An 18,105-nucleotide genomic window follows, 5' to 3' on the forward strand; every position below is an offset into this window, starting at 1 on the left:
AAGCAGGTCACCGCTTGATCATGTTTTATAACCCACCACCGAAGGCAAGGATTCCTTGAATTATCTCTCGTCACAGAGCAACTAGGTACATCCACGGTTGGAACAAGCCACACTCACATCAAGCACACCTCATCCTCATGCAAACACAGAGTAGCAACTTGAGGTAAACATTACAGCACTCACTACAGAACCATCAGAGATATTCAGGTTAGCTCTCCAAAAACGTGTGCCTGCCTGCATTCATGCGCCGCGCGTGTGTGTTGACTGTTGAAGACCTCAGTTGCGAGCGCCTATAATTGATGTAACAACAAAATACAGCCTGATTAGAACAAGTGAAGATGTAGTCCAATAGTAACACATAGCAACAGTCAGAGTGTAGTAATAAAATCAGGCTGTACATTTCATTCAAGCGATTAAGTTCTTAAAGCTGAGCCACACTACATAACAGTATATAAGATGGCTTACTGGATTCACTAAGCAAGGTAGATTATTCAGCTAGTGTTGTCGGACTGAAATGCCATACATAGTGTGCTAATAGCCTCACCAGGAGTTGACTCCCGGTAGCCTGAACTAAACGCCTGTGCGGGATCTTCTTATATCAATTAACAGAAGGTGTGCACACGACATGAAGCAAGCTGGTTACAGAAGCCATCTAATACGAGGCTAGATTCATCAATACCAGCAAGTATGGTATTGGCAGGCGCTAACTAAGGATCTGTCAATGATCTTCAGAAATGAAACGCAAAACACAGAAAGTAGGCCACTTTAAGACGATGGATTGCTCGATCTAGAAGTACTGTAGCTAGGGTTCTTAGCCAGCCAAGAGATGGATCTCACCGACCCCGAATGGTGCTTAAATAGCAAGGGAAAGTAGCTAAAAAGTAATAAAGCAGAAAAGCAGCGATGCATAAAGTTTGGTAACAAGTGGGCCAGATTATGTAACAATATATATGATGAGTTAGTGGGTTCACTAAGCAAGGTATATTATTCAGCTACTGTAGTGGGTACGCTAACAGCATCACTAGAAGTTAACTTGTAGAAGCCTGAAATAAACAATGGTGTGGGATCTTATATTAGTAGATAGACAAGGTGTGTACACAACATGTAGCAACTTGGTACAGCAGCAGCCACAAGGAACATAACTAGACATAACAGGGTGCTTGAAAACTGTGACAAAACAGAGTAATGCGCAGAAAATATGAACATACAAGAAGCAGAGCAATCATTCAACAAAATGTGTAGTAGCTTTGTGCAAAGTGAAAACTGAGAAACATGCAACCCCTAGTATTCTGAATGTCAAGGCTCACAGTTGGTCAACCATATCTAGTTGTCATGCAGTTGAAACTTTGAAGATATAGCATCTCCAGAATTCATGCTAATAACTCAATCAACTCTCTCGAAACAGGCTTTCACCCCCGCTTTTATATATAAAGCAACAACCGAACAAAGTACACGGCCGAATGATACAAGGTGGAGAGGTAGTCCTCTTACAAAGCCGATCCCAGAATAAACGGATCACCAATGGTACCGACGAAAAAGCACAGGAGGACCGAGTACAACGCCATGCTACGCCCTATACACCTAAGCTCCACGACAACGCCCTCAGAGGGATGCCGGCGCCAAGCGTCGCCGCTGTCGAGTCCACAATGGACAAAGGTTTTCACCTGGAACCCGGACACGGATGGGAACACCACGACGACGTCTTCAAGAAGAGAGCGGCACCCTTGAGCGTCACCATCGTCGGCGCCAGAGCGCAGAGCTTTCGGCCGGTAGTTCTCGCGTGTCACCACAAGGTCTTCAGAAGAAGCATGACAAGCTCAAGTCCCCAGATCCGGATCGAGACGCCCCCACGGAGACCGAGAGCGCGCCCGAGCTACCTTGCGCCAAGCCTCTCGCCGCCCACACGACCAAGAGACAATGCCACCACCGCCGCCATGATGCCTGCCGGAGAGCCAACCATGCGGACCACCTTCCAGGGCCGCCGCCCCGGCATCCATGCCACGCGACAAAGCCAACCGTCCGCTTCACCGTGCACAAACCGTGGTTAGAGAAGCCCGGCATCAGCCCCCAGGGCAGGGTCAGCGCCACCACCATAGGGGCACCCACGCCTGAAGTCCCCTCCTATCCAGGTGGACCGGCGGGGGGGGGGGGGGGGGGGACATGGCCCAGTGGCTACCGACGGCCATCGTCGAGCCATCAACTCAGAGGATGCCAAATCCGTGGCCTACGACATAGATCTGACTGCTGGCACAACACTGTCCTGACCACCACCACCACGGTCCTTCATCAACGCCATAACGAGAAGACGCCCCCCAATTGAACCACAAGCTCCCATCTTGACCGGAACGGAGGCGGCCCAGAGCCGTGCACCGACTCCAGGGCGACCGAACGTTGGACGCCGCGCAAGGAGCGACGAGCCCCGGGTAGGAGGACCGCGTCAAACTCTCGCACCGGATGCCAGTCCGCGTTGCCGGCCAACTACCAGCCAACGCATCCGGGGATCTGGGCATACCGGATCCAGATGAGAGGCCGCCAAGGCAGCCGGCAGTCCGGCCGCCGAGCAGCCGCATCCACGGTGCCAGCCCCGCGCCCCCTCGGCTCTCCACGCATCGTCCTGCCACCGCCGCCCGAGGCCAAGGCGTCCACCGTCCACCCGCTGACCAGCCTCCACCCGCCCGTGAGAAGAGCCGCCGGCTACCTTGCTGCCAACAGCCGCCGTCCGACGCCCAGGAAGCGCCAGGCCGCGCCGCCCACAGCCCTCATCGCATCAGCCCCTCACACGCTAGATCCACACCGCCAGAGCTCGCCCGACACGATCCTCCACCGTCCATGCCGCCACCACGCCAGCAGCCTCCAGCGCACCCGCGCGGCGTCGCGTCGCGGTGCCCGTGCCGCACCTCTGCCTATGGGGGATCGAGAGGGCCCCGCCGCCGCCGGCCCGGACGAGCTTTGCCCGGCCAAACCCTTTGGCGGCGACGGGAGAGGATAGGGCTGGAAAAAAAGCTCGAAGCTCGTGAGCTAAATGAGTAGCTCGTGACTCGGCTCGAATCGACTCGAACTCGAAGAATAACGAGTCGAGCCGAGCTTTAGTTTAAGATCGTTTATAGACCAAGTTAAACGAGCCAATCTCACGAGTACTCGTGTAACTCGTTAGGCTTGGTACAAAAGATCAGCTACTTCCAATATAAAAAAAGAACAGCCACTCAGCACCCTATGTCCCAGGCGCACAACACAAGGCCTAGCCGTTGAAGGCCCAACCGCCTAGGAGACTCATGTGTTACAAGGAAATTACTATTGTTTAGTGATATATATGTTTAATATATACATAATAATTTTTATAATGGTTTTATGTTCATATCTTTAACGAGCTTAACAAGCTAAACGAGCCAGCTCGCGAGTTATACGAGTCGAGCCAATCTTGGATTTGAGCTCGTTAATGATAACGAGTCGAGTCGAGCTAGCTCGTTAACGAAACGAGCTCTAGCGAGTCAAGCCGAGCTGGCTCGACTCGGCTCGAATTCCAGCCCTAGGAGAGGAGGAGGGAGGGTGGGGAGCTCGGCAGCGGCCGCCTAGGGTTCCCTCCCCGCCGCCACGCGGGGGCGGCGCGGGAGGGAGAGGAGAGTACAATCAATCAGCCCTGTTGGTCTTGTCTCCTACGGTGAACTTAATTACGCTACTCAATCAACTAGAAGTTAGTAGTTTCCATACCTGCACATAAAGCTTCATATATCATAATCGAAGAACTCGGGAAAACCACGGAGTGAAATACACTGCTAGATGGTCATGACAAATCATGATGACAAGCATTACGCAACCAGCAAGCAATAAAACATGCTGCCATATGGTCATGTTGTACAACACCACTAGTTACCACAACAATTCAAGCTAATCATCCTACTAGAATATGAGAACTACCCAATTTTCAGAACCACATTATGTAAAAGTATATATGATGACTTAGTGGGTTCGCTTAGTAAGGTAAATTATTCAGCTATTGTAGTGGACTTAAATGCCATAGTACGCTAACAGCCTCACTAGAAGTTAACTTCTGGAAGTCTTAAATAAACAATGGTGTGGGATCTTATATCAGTAGATAGAACATGAAGCGTGACTTTTTCTCAAAATAAAAACATAAAGCAACCTGGCAGAGCAGCCACAAGGTGCATAACTAGATATAACAGGGTGCTTGAACACTACGAAAAAAACAGTATATCCGCAGAAAATATCAACATACAAGAAGCAAAGCAATCAATCAATGAAATGTATAGTAGATATGTGCAAACTTAAAACTGAGAAACATGTCAAGCCTCACAGCTGGTCGACTATGTTTGGTGGTCATGCAGTTGCAACTTGAAAGATATAACATCCCCAAAATTCATGCTAAATCAATAAACCTAGTTTCCATAGGTGCACATAGAGCTTCAAATTTCAAACACCAGGAGAGTAAAATGCACTGCTAGATGGCCGTGACTCATGATCAATCATGATGACAGGCAATATGCAACCAGCAACCAATAAAAATTATGCTGCCAGATGGTCACATATATTGTACCACTAGTTACTTCAGCTATTCAAGCTAATCATTCTAGTATAATCTGGGAACTACACAATGTTCAGATAACATATGCAGAACAATTCTAAAGCAGTGCAGTACATGTAGATGCTGGAGAATGATACTAACCATCTACATTAGAGGATTTCAACTGGTGCAAAAGGGTCATCCTCAGAAAACTTTGCTCCCCGCTGAGAGGTCCAGCATCTGCCTCCCTCAGTACCAGTACTCTCATAGGCAGAAATCTTACATTCACTGGATAGCATCTCATCCACAGACCTTGAAATGAGTCTTGGATTGGTCATCAAACTGAAGAATGGAAAGATGGGATCTGAGACACGTACCATGGAGTAGATTGGGCATGGATGCTGGTCAGTTGGTCGGCCGTTTCGTTTCGTCGAGCAGCTGGCGGGCATGCTGCCATTGGAGTTGGGAGGGGTGGGTGGGTATGAGGGGGAGGAGGTCGTGGACGTCCGTGGCAGCGAGGAGACGGAGAAGAGCCAGCGCCGCGCCCTTGAGGTTACTCGCCGTCGCCGGTGCTGGTGGTTGAGCGGCGAGAAGCGAGGATGCGATGCGGTGAGGCAGTGAGCAGACCTTGAGCAACTTAGGGGTTACGGCTCGGTCGGTTCGGTCGGAACCGAAACGTGCCGGTCGGTTGCCCTATTGGCACGCGGGGGTTTGGGAGCACTCCATGGTCGCCGGCCGCCGGAGCTCGGAGAGGCAACCGGACAGGATTAAAAAACAAAATAGAAGAGAAGAAAATGGTTGGGCTCAATTAGCCCGGCCCAAGAGAAAAAAGGGCTCCTCGTGCGTGCCCAACCAGAGCGAGAGAGAGGGAAAAAAAAGGCCAGAGAGACGAGGAGGTGGCCGTTAAATTCAGTTCGTCCCCGCCCTCCCCGCGTACTCGTCGCTCGAAACCTTCTTCCTCCTCCCACCTCCGTCCCAACTCCCAACGCCACCGCGCCGCACTGCGACTCCCCCCACCGGAAGCCATCCACTGCACCGTACCCTCCTCCCCCTCCACCCCAAACCACCTCGTGCTCCCTCCGCAAGCCCGCATCCTCTGCGATGAATCAAGTTGGCCAGCGGCCACCACCGCCGCCGCCGGGGAGCTTGATCAGGATCCTGCGCTCGGTGGCCTATTCACTGGGCTTATCTATCCGCTCTCTCATGAGGCTACTGTGGCGCGCATGCCGCTTACCGGCGGGCCAAGACGAGGAGGAGCGCAATGATGCCAAGAACAAGAACAAGACAGGCGACCGAGACGATGAGGATCGCCAGAAGATGACGGAGATTGCCGCCAGGAAACGAGCAAGGAAGAAGGCCAAGAAAGCGGCCAGAAAGGAGGCCCAGGCGAAGGCCAAGAAGACCAAGAAGGAGGCCAAGGCGGAGGACAAGAAGAAGAAGCAGGAGGAGGAGGACATGCAGAGGAAAGAAGAGGAGGAGGCGGCCAAGGAGGAGGCCAGGATCAGGGAAGAAGAGCAGAAGGCAGCCAAGGAGAAGGCCAGGCAGAAGCTTGCCGAGGACAAGAAAAAGGCTGACCTGGAGGAGGCCAAGAGAAGGCAGCGGGAGGACGCCGCGCGGAGGAAGGAGGAGGCCCAGATGGAGGAGGAGGACAGGCAAAGGAGGCGGGAGGAGGCCCAGAGGAGGAAGCAGGCGGACAAGAACAAGAATGAGTATGAGGTACGATCGATCATGCGCTTGCTCGCTCCTTTTGCTATGAGTTCAGTTTTCCTGTTCCTTTCTGCTCCTGACTGAATTGGCAAAATGAGGATCATCAGCGTTACTTTCTGTTCATCAGCGTGTTTTGACCGATCATCAGCGTTTAGGCAGGTTTAGATCTCTAAAAAAAAAACTGATGTTTGCTGTCACTATAATGGTAGATGTAGAATAGTTGATCACAATTCTGCTACATTACAATTTAAAACCCCAATCCCTTGCCATGTTTTAGTTTCTACTGAAGAAATGCCTGAAAAATGCCCACCTCTGCTTATGGATGATGCAGAGCGTGTTGATTCTTTGTATGGAATTTTAGCTAGTGTTCGATCTTGATGAAGTGACCGTTCTAAGGATAAATCACCACCCCGATCTCTATATCTAGTCAGGTTGCTCCTTTCCCCTTTGTTGTCAAGACTACAGCCATCGCTAAGCCTACCTGGAAACATTTGGTCATTTGAAGTTGGGGATTTATCAGATAGCTGTTTTGGTGAAGAATGTGTATCTTTCCTTAGTGTTTGATCATATTTGACGATGTAGAAATTTCCAATGGTATGTCACGTGACTGGAGATCATCCTTTTGTTTGAGCCTTTCCGAAGACCAATTGCCCATTATGTTTTACTAGTTTGCTGCATTTTTGTTGCTCATAAGCATGAAATTGACTGACTGATTCTGAAAACTGTTTGACTGTTGTAGATTGAGAGAGATGCTCATAGGAGCTTCAGGGATAAGAATCTTAGCAGCCTCAAGGATAATGGAATGACCGTCTGTATGATCTGCTACTTTGAAAAAGAGGACTATAAGTATGGATGTACTGACAAGCAGGTAGCGTTTTTCTCTCGACTTCCTAATTGAGTGTGGTAAACTAAATTCAGGGACTAATCTTGGTTTTTGTTTGTTTGTTTCTTTTCAGAAGGATCGCCGTATCGGAAATCGTCACAAAGCGGGAGTGGAACACTGCAAGAAGGCGGGTTGCTTTGTGATTGCCAAGGACAAGAGCCAGCTAGGGAAGCACCACTACTATTGTCATGGCATGAGCAAGTAAAACGGTATATCCTCTGCACTTCATGAAGACTATGCTCTGCTTAGCATGAAGGGCTGCCCTTATTATAGCCTTTAGAATTTGCAGGAATCTCTTTTGAGAATTTTGTACAAATATTGCGAACACTCTCTCATAATAAATTTTAAGACTAAATGCCATCGATTTTCCTTTCAGATTGTTCATCATATCAGCAGGGCGCGCAAGGGAGTTGGGATTGAAAGTTGCAAGAAGAAGGGCTTCCTTGTTATAGAAAAGGAGAGGAACATCTAGCTCCATAGTTTGAGCAAATGAGCCCACTGTTTGGTTCTTCTGTAGCAATTGATAGCATTAGTTTTTACTTTGTTTCACAAGAGGCTTCTGCAGCGAGTGCTAGCATTAGTTTTTACTCTGTTTCTTTCACATGAGATGTGTGCACTAGGGTCTAGTGTGCTCATTGGAGAATTTTGTACAAAAATCTTGTGAATGGTCTTTTGTGATGGATGGAAAGGCTTTGGTGTCTTAGATTCTAACGAAGACTGTTTATACAGCAGAATTTAGTACTGATGTTTCCACTTCTATTGAATCCTTTACATTCAGAATACGAACAATAGTGGCAAATCATACAAATGATATTATGCAGCAGCCGCAGACAAAAAGAAAATGAGTGGCTGCTGGTATACAAACAGAAATAGAAATAGAAATAACACCCAGCCTCTGCAACAACGCAATATCGTAAAGAGATTACGGACATTGTCATTGTGATGGTTTCCTGGTTCGTGCGATGAAGTACTGATGAAAATCTGCGTTAGTAAAAACTTCATTGTACTTGGTCTGTTTTCAAGACAAACAAAATACAGATGCAGGGTTCGAATGTAAATTCAGAACCAGCCAGAATGATCTGGCCCTTACATAATGTCTCTCAACTAGACTTGACCTATCATAAGAACTAAAAAGCATCCGTCTTCAAATAAAATCCCTCTTCTTGCCAGCCTTCGATCGAACAGCATTGGGCACATGCAACTGACTACGCTTGCAGTTAGAAAAGACATGCCATTACTGGTAGTGGTATCGACACGCCATGCGAGTGTATTCTCTTGATTTCGCCAACAGCATCATCAAGATCTAAGAGGTTGTTATTCTGCTGATGGTTGGTATGCGTGTCTCTGTATAATTCAACTTCTTTCATGCACCCGTATCACCAAGGCATAAGTGTTTTGGTAGAGCAAATTCCCGCTGACGAGTGTTTCCATCATAGTTTTCATCCATCTTCGCATATGTGGCTTGAACTTGCACAATGCTCCCATAGCGTGTGTAAGTGGGAATCGATAAAAGAAAACTATTTCGATGAACAGCACAGCATTCAAATATTTACTGGACATCTATCCAATCTTTTGTAAGTGATGAAAATCTCTTGTTAGCCCAAGTATAAGGAGGCTGTTTTACAAGATGGCGGAAGATATGAATTGTGTAAACCCACGTCAAAGCAACCACGATGTTTCATAAGCAAGGGAACTTTTTTCGCTAGCCTACATTATGACATTCAGATGTCCCATACAAAAGTCAGGTCGAACCAAACCACCGTTCACGAGAAAATGATCATTCAAATCATTAGTTGTGATCCTGTAGATTTCAATTTTAAGATGAAGATTACCTACACTGCGAGGCATGGGTTGACAAAATGCGGCGGGCAAGATACTGCATGTTTGACTGTCGTGGCCCCTTGTTCAACCTCAACATGAGATCCGATTCATCGCTGCCTATGCGCCTTGGAATCTGTCGCCAACATTTTGTTTCCTATTTTTTTGGCAGACTGCGCTAACTTGAAATTGTAGTGGAGTATTGGATCCCCAATGAGCATGAGATGGCTTGATTGCTGTCTCAGAAAAAACGCTAACACTACATGTTTGCATGAGCATCCCAACAAATATGACGGCCACAGTAGCGTTCGGTGTAAATTAAAGATTCTAAGCTGTTTTGAGTGACAATCTTCCTCCTTTTCAATGTAACTCGCCGTAATGCTTGCCAAAGCATGAAAGAACCATATGAAGTAGCCCAGGAGCAAAAAGTGTAATTACATATAGCGTTCAAATAAAATCTTCAAAGTTATCTTCAAACATGGTCAGGGATTAGCAATTGCACTGACAACATGTGCCGATAATATTTAGAAAATGATGTCATGTCCAATAGCTAGTTAATGCAGAACATCCCAATTAAATAAATGATTCAAGGACAATGAAAGCATCAGAAAGACTACCTCTGTAACTTTTTATAAAACGTTTTTATAGTCTATGACAGTGTCAAAAAACGCCTTATATTAAGTTACAGAGGGAGTACATAATATCTCATACAGAAGAGAATAATAGACCATTCTAACAGATGGTTATCACATGGCTTGTTAGGGGGGGGGGGGGGGTATCAAACAAACAAGAACAGAAAACGGAATAGTTGTAGAGCACCATTTCCATTCCTAATATTTATTTTTCGGCCATAGTTTCATCAGATACAGCAAACAATATACGAAAAAAGAGATAGACTGAACATGCTTCCGTTGTCATAGCATCTGCCCGCAAAAGAATGGCAAACTTGGTCGACAGACCCCATAATCAAGGTACATAATTAAGAAAAGCTACCTATTCGTACAATGACAGATTCAACACTGTAAGACTCGGTGTTAACCATATGGGACTTGGCCAGCTGGACCAAAGTGGGGACACAATTTCCTCCCTACTGCCATCTTCAAGGTTGAGAACACCTATATCCCGGGGATTCGTCTTATACATCCAATTATATTGCTCAGCATCTGCGAAATAGACACAATTTGCCTTCAGTTGTGGATATTCTTCAGCACTAAGGCATATAGACTGGTTACGCCCAAGAAACAACACGTTATGCTGCAAGCTATTTATTTCCACAAGCTCTTGTGCTTCCATATCGACTTTGTGTAAAAAGATTTTATTTGTTTTAACTATGGGCTCCTCATAGCCCGCATCTATGAGTTCAGCCTTCCTGCAAACTTGCAGCAGATCACCCCATGGAGCCTGAAGAAGGAAGAATTCCCCCTTGTACTCAGAACTGTGAATGGCAATCTCATCCGCAATTATATTCCTCGTGGCGGTAGGACCAGTGAGGTCAAAAGCATCCATTTTTCCGGCTCTTGTGGATGCATACAATAGACCATCCATGTAGATGCATTGATCATAGTCCCAATCCGGCGTCAGCAAGGTCCACTTACAATCTCCTACCCTTGCAAACGAAAGCTGACATCCTGGACCATGGATGAGAACCACAATGTAGCTTCCTGTGGACGGATCCGGAAAGATAAATACCCTGATGTAGACATGGTCACGAAGCTTGTCAGGAGCATGGGTTATCATTTCGGGACCAACCATTTCAGGGTCTAAGTCCGGATCGTACAGTTGCTCCCACAATTCATACATAATAACTGTGCCTGCATTGTCAAAGATTGGCTCTACATAACCAATGGTGACCACCGACGGGAGAGCAATCTGTTGGCCAGTGACCGGATTGATAAGGTGTAGCTCAGACTTGTCATCCGCAGTAACTAGCCAACCATGCGATGACCCAATAAGATACCTGCTGCGGATGGGTGGATCCGGGAGAGTTAAAATGTAGACCCTCTTCTCTGCGAGGCTGTAGAGACAAGCTACATTCTCACCAGCAGATTCAGAGGTGTAGAGGAGGCAAGGCGTTTGAGGCCGTTTGTACAGCTTAAGCTGGCTGCAGAGGCTGGTATACGTGGAGCGCCAGGAGGAGCTGACAGAGGCCGCACGCATGAGGTCAGGTATCTCCAGGAGTGAAAATATGTCCATCAATACATCCTGCGGCAGCTCCGGCAAATTTCTCACCACAGTTTCAGTTTCCATGGGTGGTGAGACCTTTCTCAATACATCCTGCAGCAGCTCCGGCAGTTTTCTCAACACAGTTTCAGTTTCCATCGCTGGTGAGACCTTTCTGAATTTCCCCAATGAACAGGGAGAAAGAGCCAGGAGCTTAGGCAAAACTTTCAGGCCAAAATGAGCAAAGCTCGTTATCCTGGCTACGCTACAGACCTCCATTGGAGCAATTGCAAAAGCAGGTCTTGTTGGAGAAGAGTTGCTTCAGCGGCAAACCAATTGGACTTGGCTTGTATCTAATCTGATGAGAAGAAGCACACCGAGGGCTGGCTGCACTTTATATCCAGTCGAGCCGAGGCCTCACCTGTGATCCGATTAGAAGAAGGGAGTCCGGATCCAGCGAGGATTGTTGCCGTAGAAACTCCGAAAAGATCTGGAATTCGAATCCGAGCAATTACCGCAAGGGCTCCCCAACGATGGGAGAGGAAAACCAACTGATTGCCCGCCGCAGTGTAGCCCGACGGCTCGGCCGTCCCAGGATCCGCGAGAAGGCAGAAGGTAGCGCCGGCGAGCTTGGGCTTCGTCGGCGGCGGTAAATGGGATGCAGGAGGGGTGGTGAGATTAGCAGTGGAAGGTAGCGGCGAGAAGGTGCTTGGCTCCGACGTCTTCGTCGCAGGCGGCGGCGTTGTGGGGGCAGGTTGCCTTTGCAGAGGTGAGCGGAGAGGCCGTCAGTTATGCGACCGAGCACTGTGTGCTCCGCGCGAGCGAACGATTCCTTTTTCATTTTCTTTTTTATTTGAAAACTTGCGCGCGAGCGAACGATTCCTTCTCCTTTTTCTTTTTATTAGAACTTCCGAGCCAGCGACCGATTCATTTTAATCGTATTGGAGTGCGCCGTTCAGTAGATTTTTTTTTCTGTCTGACAAACTCCAGAAACGCTTCCACTCAACCGACCGATTATCTCGCTTCGTTCACTGCCTCTGTGATCGTTAGATTTGCCTTTCATGTTACCACGACTAAAGCAGTGTTCTCCTATTTCACGCCCATTCTTGACTCCGCCAAGCCATAACCGTTCACCATCGACCTCACGGCGATGCACGTTGGTCCCTTTGAACTCTCACTTCTAGAAGCTCCTTTTTTCCGAGGACGAGATATGGATGGCCACCAAGCACTTTCCAATGGGTCAAACACCGGGCCTGGATGGTTTCGCCATTGAGTTTATGCAGAGTGCTTGAGAGGTGATCAAGGAGGACATTTGCGGCGTGTTCGGCGAGCTACATTCGCTCAATTTTCGAGGCTTTCGCAAGCTTAATGAGGCACTCATTACTCTACTTTCCAAGAAGGCGGACGCTGTGTCACTCTTCAACTACCGGCTAATCAGTTTGATCCACCTCATAGTCAAGCTTTTTGTGAAGCCTCTCTCTCTCCGGCTCGCCTCGCATCTCAGCAGTATGGTTTCCACCAACCGAAGCGCGTTCATCGCTAGCAGAAGCATTCATGATAACTTTCTACTCGTGCAACAAATGGCACGCCTTCTTCATTATCTTAAAGCTAATAGGATGCTTCTGAGGCTTGACATCCCTGCGCATTCGACTCGGTATCCTGCTTTTTCCTCCTCGAGATACTTCGACTGTTGGGGAACATAGCATGCAATTTCAAAAAAATTCCTACGATCACGCAAAATCTATCTACGAGATGCATAGCAACGAGAGGGGAGAGTGTCTCCACGTACCCTCGTAGACCGAAAGCGGAAGCGTTAGGTTAACGCGGTTGATGTAGTCGAACGTCTTCACAATCCAACCGATCTAGTACCGAACGTACGGCACCTCCGAGTTCAGCACACATTCAACTCGATGACGTCCCTCGAACTCTTTATCCAGCAAAGGGTCGAGGGAGAGTTTCGTCAGCAGACGGCGTGGTGACGGTGATGGTGATGTGATCCGCGCAGGGCTTTGCCTAAGCACTACGACGCTATGACCGGAGGAGTAAACTGTGGAGGGGGGCAGTCCAGCCTGCGTTCCGGATACTTCTAGAGTAATCCTGATGGTCGAAGGTGATTGGTTTTAACAACCATTGGCGAGACTCCTTTGGGATAGGCCATATGGCGCGTATCTCTGGTGGCGCCATTCTGTTCGTCACGTGAAGTAAGTGTACTGTTTTGACTTCTTGTGGGAAATCCTTTTATTTCCTGGTGCTCTGCTTGTGGGGTTCGTCGTCGTCCTCACTTGGTGTGTCGAGCCCCTTGTGTTCGGCGTTGAGTTTGTCGGCTTGCTTGAAAACCCAACAATCTCTGTGGGTATGGTTCGCAGGCTTCCCGGGAGTACTGTGTATTTGACATATCTTGTCCAAGATTTTGTTTAAGTTGGATAGCTCGTCCCTGTTATCCTTGAGGGGCGGCTTTCTCTGATTCTGCCGTGAGCTTTTGAATCCGGCGTTGACCGCTGTGCTCTTTGGGCTGTTTCCCTTATTCCGGCGCTGGTCCTTGCTGCGTCGGGGTTTTCCGTTTCCATCCCTAACTTCGGATGTACTTGGGTCGCTGGTGCTACATCTTGCCAATCAGCTGTCCTCTCCTGCGCAAAAGCGGGTCATGAGGCTTGTTAATGCGGCCATTGTTCTTGGCTTTTCTTGGCCGAGGTGTCTGGCGAGCCATTCGTCTCGAATGTTGTGCTTAAAAGCTGCTAGGGCTTCGGCACCCGGATAGTCGACTATCTGATTCATTTTAGTAAGAAATCTGTTCCAGAATTTCCCGGCTGACTCTCCGGGCTGTTGAGGTATGTGACTGAGATCGTCTGCATCCGGAGGGCGGACATAGGTCCCTTGAAAATTTGCCCGGAAAGCATCCTCAAGCTCTTCCCAACTTCCAATGGTGTTTTCGGGAAGACTTTTGAGCCAATGCCGGGCTGGTCCTTTAAGCTTGAGGGGTAAGTATTTTATGGCGTGGAGGTCATCTCCTCTGGCCATGTGTATGTGGAGGATATAATCCTCGATCCAGACCCCAGGGTCTATTGTTCCGTCGTACGCCTCTATGTTTACGGGCTTGAATCCCGCTGGAAATTCATGGTCCAGCACCTCATCGGTGAAACATAGGGGGTGTGCGGCACCCCTGTATTTGGGTGTGCCGTGATGTTCGGATATTTGTTGTGTTGCATTGCTTACTAGAGCTTGCTTTCTTGGCCCGTATATAGATGTGGCTGGGCCGTCTTTTTGGTGCGGATCCTTTGGTGGATCGCATGCCGGCTTGTGTGCGGCGCCGCTTGCCACTCCATGCTGGCCATGCGGTCATCCATCCGACCGGATGGCTTTCCTATTTTTTGACTGCGGGGGCTCTAAGGCTTCCTCGTCAAATTCAGGCAGTAGCTTTCGCTTTGGATAGCTTTTTGTGCGGCGACTGCCGACATATTTGTCTGCGGTGTTGCGTACTTTGCTCCATCTGATTCCGAGTGCATCTTCCGTAGTTTTGAGCTTCCGCTTCTGCTTTTTCAGGCTATGCGCAGTGGTGACGAGCCTTTTGTGGAGGTTCTTTTGCTCCATGAGTTTATCCGGCGTAAGGTCGTCCGGACTGTTGTTTTCGCCGGGGACGGGGTGTTCGATTTGTTTATCCAAGTTGCCCTGTTCGGATGCTTGCTCGAAGGCATGTTCGTCGTCCGCCGGCTCGTCCTGCTCTATGGCTGGGTCTGTATGGCTGCTGTCTCTATCGAGGCGGGGCTCGGAGCGGCGCTTACGTCGCTGCTTTGATTGCTTTTCGAGTGAACGATCCCTCGTTGCATCCCTGTGTTCCTCGTCGTCGCTTCCTTTGGGTGTGTCCACCATGTATACATCATGAGATGAGGTGGCTGTCCAGTGCCTTATAGGCGTTGGTTCATGTTCATCTCCTACATCGTCGTCCATACCATCGATGTCTTCAGAGTCAAAGTCGAGCACGTCGTTTAAATTATCGACAGTGGCTACGAAGTGGGTGGTGGGTGGGCTTTGAATTTCTTCATCATCCACATCCCAACCTTGTTGACCATAGTCCGGCCAGGGCACTCCTGATAAAGAGAGAGACTTTAGTGAATTCAGAATATCGCCGAAGGGCGAGTGCTGAAAGATGTCTGCGGCGGTTAACTCCATGATCGGTGCCCAATCGGGGTTGATCGGTCGGGGCGCGGAGGGCTCGGAGTCTGGAGAGGAGTCTGGCTCCTTGGAGTCACAGGCTTCACAGAGAATAGGGCTGGTGTTCGGCTCGATCGCCGTAGAGATTGCAACCCACAAGGCGGTGTCTAACCACCCATCCTCGATTGGTGTGATCGGCTCCGAGCTAGGGGTCAGAGCGGACATAGGTGCGGCCTCCAGGGCACTGTTCGGCGACTGAGCTAAATCATGCCCATCGTGACAATGCGGCGCGCCCGGCTGTGGCTCGAATCCGTCGAAGATTAAGTCTCCGTGGATGTTGGCCGTGTAGTTCAAACTTCCAAATCTGACCTGATGGCCAGGGGCGTAGCTTTCGATCTGCTCTAGATGACCAAGCAAATTGGCCCACAGTGCAAAGCCGCCGAATACGAAGATCTGTCCGGGGAGAAAAGTCTCACCCTGGATCGCATCGCTGTTGATGATCGGAGAAGCCATCGGGCCTAAAAGTGACGACACAGAGGAACTCTCAATGAAAGCACCAATGTCGGTGTCAAAACCGGCGGATCTCGGGTAGGGGGTCCCGAACTGTGCATCTAGGCCGGATGGTAACAGGAGGCAGGGGACACGATGTTTTACCCAGGTTCGGGCCCTCTTGATGGAGGTAAAACCCTATGTCCTGCTTGATTAATATTGATGATATGGGTAGTACAAGAGTAGATCTACCACGAGATCAAGGAGGCTAAACCCTAGAAGCTAGCCTATGGTATGATTGTTGTTCGTCCTACGGACTAAAACCCTCCGGTTTTATAGACACCGGAGAGGGCTAGGGTTACACAGAGTCGGTTACAATGGTAGGAGATCTACATATCCGTATCGCCAAGCTTGCCTTCCACGCCAAGGGAAGTCCCTTCCGGACACGGGATGAAGTCTTCAATCTTGTATCTTCATAGTCCAGGAGTCCGGCTGAAGGTATAGTCCGGCCCTCCGGACACCCCCTAATCCAGGACTCCCTCATTAGTATTGTTGTGGCAAATTTTCGTTGGATCTATCCCCATTTTGCGGATTGTGTCCTGATATATCAGGTTTAGACTGCTGCCACCGTCCATCAGGACTCGTGTGAAGTGGTATCCGTCAATTATTGGATCTAATACTAAGGCAGCCCATCCTGCGCGCCGGATACTTGCCGAGTAATCCTGATGGTCGAAGGTGATCGGTTGAGACGGCCAGTGGCAGAACTCCGCGGTGATAGGCCCTTGGGCATATTTATCTGGGAGTGCCGCTTTGTTTCTCCCCTTTATCACGTGTAACACATTTACTGTTTTGACTTCTGGTGGAAATTTCTTCTGTTCCCCAGTGCTTTGCTTGCGAGGCTCATCCTCGTCTTCGCTTGGTGTATCCTGCCCCTTATGTTCGGCGTTGAGCTTGCCGGACTGCTTGAAGACCCAACATTCTCTGTGGGTATGATTTCCAGGTTTATCGGGGGTGCTATGGATCTGACATATTTGGTCCAGAATTTTGTTTAGGCTGGACAGTTCATCTCTGGCGCCTTTAGAGGGCGGCTTTTGCTGACCTGGCCGAGAGCTTCTGAATCCGGCGTTTACTGCCGCGCTCTTCGAGCTGTCTTCTTTATTCCGGCACTTATTTTTTTTGCCGCGTCGTGATTTCCCGTTTCCATCTCTAACTTTGGATGTACTTGGGTCGCTGGTGCTGAATCGAGCTAGCCAGCTGTCCTCGCCCGCGCAAAAGCGGGTCATGAGGCTTGATAATGCTGCCATTGTTCTTGGATTTTCTTGGCTGAGGTGTCTGGCAAGCCATTCGTCTCGGACGTTGTGTTTAAAAGCTGCCAAGGCTTCGGTGTCCAGACAGTCGACTATTTGGTTTTTTAGTAAGAAACCTGTTCCAAAGCTTTCGGGCTGACTCTCCGGGCTGTTGAGTTATATGACTCAAATCGTCCGCATCCGGAGGTCGGACATAAGTCCCTTGAAAATTTGCCCGAAAAGCGTCTTCGAGCTCTTCCCAGCTTCCAATGGAGCTTTCGGGGAGGCTTTTAAGCCAGTGCCGAGCTGGCCCTTTGAGCTTGAGGGGTAAGTACTTGATGGCATGGAGATCATCTCCTCGAGCCATATGGATATGGAGGATATAGTCCTCAATCCAGACCCCAGGGTCTGTTGTTCCGTCGTATGCCCCTATGTTTACGGGTTTGAATCCCTCTGGAAATTCATGGTCCAGCACCTCGTCGGTGAAACATAGGGGGTGTGCGGCACCCCTGTATCTGGGTGTACCGCGTTGTTCGGATGTTTGTTGTGTTGCACCATATGCTGGAGCGCGCTTGCGTGGTCCATAGATGGATCTGGTTGCGCCGTCCTTTTGATGCGAGCCCTCACGTGGATCGTGTATTGGTTTATGTGCAGTGTTGTTTGCCGCTCTATGTTGGCCGTGAGGTCGTCTATCCGGCCAGATGCCCGTTTTAATTTTTGGTTGCGGGGGATCTAAGGCCTCCTCATCAAATTCAGGTAGCAACTTCTGCTTCGGGTAGCTCTTGGTGGGGCAATTACTGCCGTACTTCGCTGCTGTGTTGAGTACTTTACTCCATCTGATTCTGAGTGTGTCTTGCGCAGCCTTGAGCCTTTGCTTCTGCTTTTTTAGACTCCTCGCGGTGGCAACAAGCCTTTGACGGGCATTCTGTTGCTCCGGGTGTCTGTCCGGTGTGATGTCATCCGGACTATTATCTTTGACAGAGTCGGGTTGTTCGGTTTAATTCTCCGTGTTGCTGTGGTCCGGTGATGGTTCACCCTGCTCTAATGCTGGGTCTATATGATCGTTGTTTCTGCCGAGGCAGGATTTGGAGCGG

At 49.2% G+C, this 18,105-nt stretch overlaps 2 protein-coding genes and 1 long non-coding RNA gene across 3 annotated transcripts; 1 reads left to right on the top strand and 2 right to left on the bottom strand.

Moving 5' to 3' along the window:
• Positions 1 to 7: 7 nt before the first annotated feature.
• Positions 8 to 5,293, bottom strand: LOC123086491 (uncharacterized). Its single transcript, XR_006440906.1, has 3 exons — positions 4,897 to 5,293; positions 4,682 to 4,807; positions 8 to 290 (listed from the first exon to the last, which is right to left on the bottom strand). It is a non-coding gene; the product is annotated as an uncharacterized lncRNA (long non-coding RNA).
• Positions 5,294 to 5,477: 184 nt separating this feature from the next.
• LOC123086490 (vicilin-like seed storage protein At2g18540) lies at positions 5,478 to 7,187 on the top strand. The gene is made up of 2 exons (XM_044508258.1): positions 5,478 to 6,235; positions 6,966 to 7,187. The coding sequence occupies exons 1-2, from the start codon at positions 5,621 to 5,623 to the stop codon at positions 7,122 to 7,124; spliced, it is 774 nt and encodes a 257-aa protein (XP_044364193.1). The 5' UTR covers positions 5,478 to 5,620; the 3' UTR covers positions 7,125 to 7,187.
• A 2,538-nt stretch (positions 7,188 to 9,725) lies between these two features.
• LOC123082103 (uncharacterized) lies at positions 9,726 to 12,008 on the bottom strand. The gene has a single exon (XM_044504518.1). The coding sequence runs from the start codon at positions 11,364 to 11,366 to the stop codon at positions 9,921 to 9,923; it is 1,446 nt and encodes a 481-aa protein (XP_044360453.1). The 5' UTR covers positions 11,367 to 12,008; the 3' UTR covers positions 9,726 to 9,920.
• Positions 12,009 to 18,105: the final 6,097 nt, after the last annotated feature.

Source organism: Triticum aestivum, chromosome 4A (assembly GCF_018294505.1).
Source record: "Triticum aestivum cultivar Chinese Spring chromosome 4A, IWGSC CS RefSeq v2.1, whole genome shotgun sequence".
Classification (NCBI taxonomy): domain Eukaryota; kingdom Viridiplantae; phylum Streptophyta; class Magnoliopsida; order Poales; family Poaceae; genus Triticum; species Triticum aestivum.

What these genes read in the sequence shown, in the direction of transcription:
- LOC123082103 (XM_044504518.1), bottom strand. Translation starts at nt 11,366, where the DNA reads ATGGAGGTCTGTAGCGTAGCCAGGATAACGAGCTTTGCTCATTTTGGC.
- LOC123086490 (XM_044508258.1), top strand. Translation starts at nt 5,621, where the DNA reads ATGAATCAAGTTGGCCAGCGGCCACCACCGCCGCCGCCGGGGAGCTTG. An exon ending in AGAACAAGAATGAGTATGAG is followed by an intron (nt 6,236 to 6,965) that starts GTACGATCGATC and finishes TGACTGTTGTAG; the next exon opens with ATTGAGAGAGATGCTCATAG.